Source organism: Hoplias malabaricus, chromosome 15 (assembly GCF_029633855.1).
Source record: "Hoplias malabaricus isolate fHopMal1 chromosome 15, fHopMal1.hap1, whole genome shotgun sequence".
Taxonomy (NCBI): Eukaryota; Metazoa; Chordata; class Actinopteri; order Characiformes; family Erythrinidae; genus Hoplias; species Hoplias malabaricus.
Window position 1 is genome coordinate 28,402,570 of NC_089814.1, and position 8,573 is coordinate 28,411,142.

General features: G+C 36.7%; 1 protein-coding gene across 1 annotated transcript; it reads right to left on the reverse strand.

Annotated features, from left to right (window-relative positions):
- Positions 1-445: 445 nt before the first annotated feature.
- Positions 446-8,572, reverse strand: skp1 (S-phase kinase-associated protein 1). The gene is made up of 6 exons (XM_066646148.1): positions 8,412-8,572; positions 7,582-7,678; positions 7,400-7,473; positions 4,812-4,955; positions 1,234-1,374; positions 446-1,079 (listed from the first exon to the last, which is right to left on the reverse strand). Exons 1-6 carry the CDS (start codon positions 8,568-8,570, stop codon positions 1,044-1,046), a joined length of 651 nt encoding a protein of 216 aa, XP_066502245.1. The 5' UTR covers positions 8,571-8,572; the 3' UTR covers positions 446-1,043.
- Between the last annotated feature and the right edge of the window lies 1 nt (position 8,573).

The window sequence follows — 8,573 nt, forward strand, 5'->3', positions numbered from 1 at the left end:
ACAAATGACAATCTGTAATAAATCTTAAAGTACTATAATAAACAGCATCTAATGAATGTAAACAATACACTGCATGTTTATGGTTTGCTGGAAAAAAAAAAATTAAAGAATTATAGGTTTTATCCAAAGCCCCTTTAACGCAGTCACAGCAACCCAGAAAGTGACCAGACTTTACAGAGCGGTCCTGTATGTGTGAACAAATGGCCATAACATTTGTTCCAGACATTAACCATACTTTACCCTGCTACTGCCCTAGTACAAGGTCTGGGTAACAGAGTGTGAGATAAGCACTAGGAAGCTTGCACAGAATCATCCTGTATCCCCTGCATGGATGCTGCCCCATTCAGAAAGCACACAGAACATTTCCAGGTTTTCCTCCCCAAGGGCACATGTGAAAATGGCTAAAGAGCAAAACATTAACTAAATTAAATGAAACACAAAAATATAAAGAAAAGACAAATATTTGTAAGTTTTATTTTTAGAATTTAAAGATTAACATTTCCTAACCTTCATTGTAGGAGCAGAACTAAGAGAACCTGTCCAATCCGTTACAATGATAATAAGCAAATAAATGCCCAAGCTGCAAGAAAACACATTTAACTACTTAAACAAGTATTTCCAGTCCACAGGACCTTGCAGATTTTCCACACCTTTTTATTTTTTCTTCTTTAGCACAAATTACCAAAAGAGATATGAGGCAGAATTTACAAAAAGTTACCATCAAGCATTTAACAATTTAATCTCTCAAAAATCTACTTGGCTAAAAGAAAATTTTCTAGTTAAAAATAAGAGAGAACAAAGGAGTGGCTTCTATTTGAAAAACGTGAAGAATAATTCTGCTGAATATTTAAAGATGAATAAAAACAGGAAAATGATTAAATTATATTTCTTTCGCATCACACAAGCAATGATGATCATGCTATGAATACACAAGGGTTCTCATCCTATTGGTTTACAGGTGAATATCAACAAGTATGAACAGTGCAACCAGTAAATCTGTTTTTCAATCAAATTACAGTGTGTTAGTGTCAGATGAAGCCATCTTATTTCTCTTCACACCACTGATTCTCCTTCCGTACCTGGATAAAACACAATGTAGAACAGAATACATAATAAATATGTGATCATCGTTATAATTATTATAATTAGTTGCTTACATTTAAAACAGGTGTATAAACTTTGCAGTTGCAAAAACATTATGTTGTAATAGTTTCCTATGGACTTTTTTCATACCTGAGCTTCCTCTTCCTCTGTGAAATCATTTTTGATATTGAATGTCTTTCTGATCTCCTCTGGGGTTTTGCCTTTGATCATATTTGCGACTGTCTTGCAGGTGACATCTAGCAAGCCTTTGATGTCCAAATAATTTGCAGCCTAAACAAGGGGAGGGAAAGCAGCAAATCAAAACAAGTTTGGATTAATCTAATATATAGTTATGCAAATGAAACAAACTCTTTGTAAGAGTAGACAATTCTCTGAGTCAACTCGTTAATTTTTTTTTTTTTTTCTACTGTGCATAATCATTCATAAATCAACGTTATGTTTGAAGCAGGACACAAAAACCAACATTTAATCAACACGGCCCAGCCTTACCATTACAAGCAAAATGAACCAATTTCATATATTTCAGTTCATGTTGTGATGCATAGCAATCTACTTCCACAACAAGCCCTATAGCTATAGATAGTTGCATGTCACAATCTGACCGTTTAATTTGTTTTGAATATACAAATACTAAAATGGAAAAAAGTATATAAATTTTCTCCATAAATAGCCACACTACACCACTTATGAGACAAAATGACAAAGAGGCGCCATCTACTGCAATTTTCTGAAGTTAACGCTTTGTAAGACAGGGTCCTTGCAGTCTGCAGCAGTGAAGACTTCCAAGTACTGCCTCAATACAACACCTAATTCAAGAGAATAGGTCATTTAAAAGCCTTCGAGAGTTGAAATCATATTTTTAGATTACACTGCATAGCTGTACCTCAGATTGACATCCTTCTATATACCAACTTGTTCCTTAACATTCAGAAAACAAAAAACAGAATGACAAATGATACAATATATAAATACATATGCCTAGCGGTGTTCAAAAATAATGATTGTCCAAATATGACATTGGGACAGCAGCATGAAAACTCACTTCCCTAAGCTGGCATGTTGGGGTGGGGGGATGGAAATGTGTTAACAGAATGTAACTTGAGACCCAACTCATTATGTGAATATTTAACCCCTCATCATGCAAAAATGGTCATATCCATTCGCAAGTCAAATGGCATCAGAGTAAGGCACCCAGGAATATTTTGGCAAAGGGCGAATACAAAGCAAAGCCAGTCAGGGCAGCAGAGTCTCCAATGCAGTTTCAAGTGTGATTACATTTTTCAGAACTTGACGCAGACAAAGCTCTCTGCAGTATCTGTAACATGAAATGCAAAGCTGGCCATGGCAACACTTCTTAACCTGAGCAACCTGGGTGTTAACTGTGTTTCTGAAGAGGCTGAAGGAACTTCTTAACTCGTGTCAATGTGCCCGATGGAATAATTTTTACAGCACTCCATATAAAAGACATAAAACAAGCATGTCAAAATTAACTCCTTCTTAGGAGCAAACTGTAAGTTTATGCTAATACAACACAGTGTGAGAAAACTTTCTCCCAGGATAAACCCCCCCACTGATTCAGTGAAAGCATAAGCACGAAGCTGAATTCTCCTAAATTGACAGTATACACAAAAAAGACAAATTATTAGACATACCAAATCTATGATTTGCACATTAACAATATCGCTTTTCCTGCATGTCGCAAACTGAACAGCAATCAATGCAATAAGACAATGGGAAAGGCAATCCACATGTCATTGCTTTTCCAGACTAACATGAAGAATACGTGCTAAAAAATAAAAAGTAAAAAAAAAAAAAAAGCTATTACATTGTTTTCACATCACTTGACCCTTTGCTGAAAAACAATACATGAGGATTGCATTTAAATTTTTACGATCCACTTCGAAACGTAATTGGTGCACAACTGTAATGTTACATTGTAAGGTACTTCAAAAAGATGTCATGACAATTCAATACTTGAGTTTACATGTTACTGTGGAAAAGTAATGACATGTATGGATTGCACTTCACTGTCCTACTGCAGTGACTGCTTTTCAATTTGGCACCAATTCCTCTAAATATACCTCTGTCATCTATGCAAATATTTAAAATTAAGCAATTACATTCACAGTATTATTGTCTATGAGAGTGAGCTGCCCCAAAATGAGCTTATTCCAAATACATAATTAGCACAAATGACTAAAACACCAATTGGTTTTATTTTGTTGTAAGATGTTCTCAATAAAAAAACAAAAAATTGAAATTAAGACTGGACATTTTATTATTATGTAAAAACAGCTATTTAAAAAATAAATAAAATTAAAAAAAAAAAAAAAAAAAAAAAAAAAGTGCACTGGTACCAATCTCAGTATCAGTTAAGATGTGAACTAGTAATAAGGATCATTTTAAGCATAAATAGTCTTACTAAATATAGATTTGTGTGTGTTTATTTGTATTGATTAACACATTAAAACATTTGTATGGGACAGTAGAAATGTGGTTAGGGAGAGTGAATTTTCTAGTCAGTTGCCCAACTGGGCAAAATGTTAAAAGTTTAAAAAAAATGTTAAAGGAACAATCTGTAGGATATTTACTGTGCTTGGTCATAAAATGTCCATGGTGTGTGATCATAGATTAAGGAAACAGTCAAAGCTAAAATACTGCTGCCTCTTTGCATTGCTAAAGCAGTATATTCTCCTTGTGAATTACCCAGTCCAGTGCAGAGCTCCTATGATCCTGCCCTCTGTCCAATCATTTTAAAGTCCACCATGGGGCCAGGTCTACAGTGTCTCGCACCCGAAATGACAAAGTGAACATAGTTAATGTTATATTTTACCGGACCCAAAAAGCCCCACTGCCCTTTTAAAAATCTCCATGACAAGAGACAGTAAAACAAGAATCTAGAAGAATAAGAATCTAGAGAACAAAGCAAATAAGGCTCTAAACAAACCAATTTATAGTGGAACTACATGCTTGAATATGAAAATTGTGAATAATACAACTGGTTTGTGTGATTTAAATGGATAAAGTGGAATAGCAGGTGCTCCAAAACATTTCAAAAGGTATAGCGCTAGCTTCAGCTCTTAAGGTGGAACAGAGAATTCAAGAAGCTGGCGGATAACGACGTTAGGACTCAGACACATGCAAGGTGCAATGAAATGTTTGACTATGAAAATTGTGGATAAGAGCTGCCTCCTAAACAACATTAATGGTGGTGGTGGGGGTTAAGAAAAATAAATAAATCGATAAATAACACCAGCCTTGCCTAGTCAAAATATTTCAGGTGGATTAGGTCAGTAAAGGCTTGTAAATTTAGGGAAATGGCAGCCGTGTTCACTTTTTTTACGTAGATAGATGTTTTAATGAAATGATGAACACTTTTCTGTGTAATTATGTTGATTATGGCACATTCTTCTTAGCTATTACAGCCCATGTTCTTAAACTTGTCTCTTGTTCAGTTTTCCTCAAACTGGTAACCTGCTCGATCTTCACATCTGGAGAGGAGGGGGAGGAGGCAGACAGCTCTCTCCACTGTTTTGAAATTGCAGTACAGTTCTGATTTTAAACGCTTGGGGTCAGTGTTACAGATTGCTCCTTTAAATGTTGAACCCTGTGACCTATCACTTAATATTTTAAATAACAATCTTAAGAATAATGTCAAGAACAAAAACGTTTTGCCTCAAACATATGAAAAGATTTGATCAACATACCAGAATGAGCTCAAACAGTGTGCCCTGGTCGACTTTAAGGAATTCCTGATCCCATACAGGGATGTCATCGGTCCTTTTCTCTTTGTTCTCATCATCCTCAGGGGGAGGAGGGTCATCTTTGTGATGGGTGCACCACTGAATCACCTGTATGCACATACAAGCTTTCAGTTTATTTTGCTGAAATTAGTGGAGTAAGCAGGCATTTCCTACAATAGGAGTAAGACAGATGTTGGCTTAAATTTTCTACAACAGAGAACAAACCTAGAGAACAATTTACATCTTAAATTAAGTAACTGCTTATTCCAACTTAAATTTCCAAAAATCTGTAAGAATCTTTAAGAGGCCCTTGCATTGAATGACTTCAAGCATATCTGTACCCACGGGACATTGAAACAAAATCAAATCAGAGCAGATTAATCACTCTTGTACCTTTTCCATGTTTTATTAAGAACAGTGGGTTTCTTAGCCCTAACTTACGTATCAGTTATATTTCAGAGATTCTCAGTTAAATTCAGATTATTCTGGGCTGTCGAAATTAATATTTCAATATTGAATGCTAAAAGGAAATACTCATTTTGCAGTGTGACAAGAGGTACTGTCTTGCATAAATATTGGTGGCTGATTGGGAAATTTTCATAGTGAAGGAACCACTTTGCTGACTGAGACTTTTATAAACATTAGCATTCACCTTCCTTGGTGGATGTATAAGAGACCTAACTCCTGAATCAAACATCCTCACCAAACCATGATGCATCCTCCACAAAACTTAACTGACTTCTTCACATGCTTTGGATTTAGTCCTTTACCAGTTAAATGCCAAATGTTTCCCCACCCGACTCAACTAAAATAAAATTGCTCTCATCATTAAAGAGAACACTAGACCAGTTCTCCTCGGTCCACACACCATGCTCCTCAGCAAACTTTAGTCTAGCTTTGCAATTCTTTCTTTAAGTGTTAGCATTTTGTATTGTATCCCAGTGTCGCAGAATAGAATAAAAAAAAAATAAAAAAAAAAGTGTTCACAGAAAACAGTCACCTGTTGTTTCTGCAGAAAGAATACTGAGATAACTTGGAATTCAGATGAACAGTTACTCTGGAAATGAAGGAGAATAGTGTCTCTCTAATTTTGCTCTATATTGTACCTAAAGTCACATGTTGGAAATCTGCATAACTGTTACAATATTAAATTTTATCATCTAATTTGTCATTAGCTTCTGATTCCTGTGGCATATTGGACTGTATACAATGTTAAATCATTTTTTACATGAATGTACAGTGTGTGATGGCAATATATTTGAGCAGTCCAGGATGAATGAGAGTCTGACTGACATCAGCTCAGCAGAAAACACTACCATTTTTGCTATGCAAAGTACAGGAATTCCCATTAAACTTACAAAAACTGAACAAAATTGTAGCTGCCTATCATTACAGAAGCTGTGTATTTCTTAGTTATGGTTCACTATATGCATGTACACTTGGCTTTGGATGAGTTTAGTCTTCAAGGTTTTTACCTTTCTTCCCCCTCATGAGTTTTATCACATTTCTTTTAACCTCAGCAGACACTGTAAAATGTGCCAGAGTGATAGGTTTCCTTTCAGCAAACCTGATTTAAACTCTTCACTGTGTTGGGTGAGAAGCATAGAACAAAACTAACAGTGAGATCAAACTTTCAGCTAGCATTAGGTCCTATTACAATGGAAGGGAGCAATAAATTACAGAATGCAAATAATGACAACGTCTGTGTTATATTGGCCAGACATTCAGCCAAAGAGCAATTGAAACTGTTGTATTTATCAGGTCACATTCCATAGAGGTGGGGTGAGCTAGGGTCTGTTGAAGGGTGTGAAAAATATCACTGCCACAATTCCTCAGTCAATCATAAAGTACTACATATTTTGGTAAATAATATCCAGACAATAAAGGATCATGGAACTAGTGGTGCTTCTCCACAGCATGGGTTCGGCTCTACATGACTCGGCACGATTAACGCTTGTGGCTTTTCCACAGGCATGGCTTCCCTGGAGCCGGTGACATTGCAAACCCCATTTCTAACAAGAATCGCTGGCTTTGAAAACCACAACGGCGGTGGTCAAGTTAGGTGCTTTTTACTCACCAAGTATTTGCGTGTTGTTTTTGTTTTTTTGGACTGAATGCAACTCCACACCCCAGTTTTCACAGATCAGTTTTACTTGTAGCACGTTTGGCTGTCACTGGAAATTTGTCTGCCATCAGCTCAAAGAGCATATAAACCTCTTCAAAACACCTCAAGGTAAAAGGTGCAAGCTGCCATTAAGAGTTAGATAAAAAAAAAATATGAAAGCTGCTGTAACTTAGATTTTTCAAGCTGCAAGTTTGTGCTGGATTTGAATGAGCTCTGCATTTAGTTGTAATTGACATCTCTCTGGCCAATCAATGCTCTGAAGGGTTTACACGTCACCATTTAGCACCTACACAGTATGGAACCCTGAGCGACCTGGACCTGAAAACCTACCCAGTTCCTGGGACCAGGTACCAGAGGAAAAACAAAAGCGCTGCATGAAGTCGAGTCAAGTAGGTTTCCGTGCAGTGGAAAACCGCCATTACAATACCTTTTTGAGAATAGCTGCATTCACGTTGGGAAGAGGAACAGGATCATCATCCCCTTCATCATCCATACCCAAATCTAATACAAATCAGAAATGACATTTAGTGAACAAAATGTTTAACAAATAAAGGAATATACACAGATAGTTAAATAAAACAGCTAAATTAATTAGTCGTACAAACGTACCTTCTAGCATTGTCTTTATGGTCACAGATTGCTTGGCGATTTCAACATCCACTTCAAACATCTCCCCGTCGGAGCTTTGCAGCTTAATTGTCGGCATCTGTAAGAAGCTGTATTTTAACACATGTAACAAACAGACTACAACAATCATACTAACATAGAATTAAATTATGCTCTTGTATATGTTAGCTTAACATAATGTATTTAAAACTAACCGATGGTCCGGTTAGTTTAGGGGGGGGGGGTGCGAGAGAAGAGACGCTGCCAAAACAAGCTGCGTGTACGCTAGCTCTCGTTAGCGACTAGCTCCAACACATTAGCTAGCTTGTTTGCTGAGCCAACCCGACTACATAAAAAACAAGCATAACCTATAACTACAAAAATAAATAAATAAATAAAAACTGGCTTTCTCAAATGTATGTTCCATCTTCACTGGGGCTGGAGTAAGTTACATGTTATCGACTGGGATCATCATTTAAGGTGGAGCGGAAAAGTCGAAAAAGAAGTCAATTTCAGCCCGGTGGTTAAATAAAATGCAGTAGTGTTTTCTCGCATAACTTACACCAAGTACACGGGTAATGTATACATTACACTGGGAGTCTTAATTACTTGAGCACGTTGGACAGACTGTACTGTTATTTAGCAGGCTAACAGACTTAGAAAAAGCCTCTAATGGTAAGATTAACTGTTAGAGGCCTTGATACCAAGTCAGTTAGCTATTAGCAACCACTATAAAGAAAAATAATCTTAATTACCATAAATAGGCGTATTTTCAATAGACAATGATCTCGCCGAGAGTACGAAATAATGTGAGAAAAGTATGATATACTCACTGTGACAACTGCTGGTACCCAAATTAAGGAGAAAATCAACAATTCCGACCGCAATCTAAATGCACTGCTCTGCCGTTGAACAGTAGCTAGCACAGGCGCATTGTCATTACTGCAGACAGGGGTCTTTGTGAGAGTGGCCAGCATCATTGCCTGCGTCATATA

What these genes read in the sequence shown, in the direction of transcription:
- skp1 (XM_066646148.1), bottom strand. Translation starts at nt 8,570, where the DNA reads ATGACGCAGGCAATGATGCTGGCCACTCTCACAAAGACCCCTGTCTGC. An exon ending in GGGTACCAGCAGTTGTCACA is followed by an intron (nt 7,679 to 8,411) that starts GTGAGTATATCA and finishes AGCTTCTTACAG; the next exon opens with ATGCCGACAATTAAGCTGCA. An exon ending in CACTGTTTGAGCTCATTCTG is followed by an intron (nt 1,375 to 4,811) that starts GTATGTTGATCA and finishes CCCCTTGTTTAG; the next exon opens with GCTGCAAATTATTTGGACAT.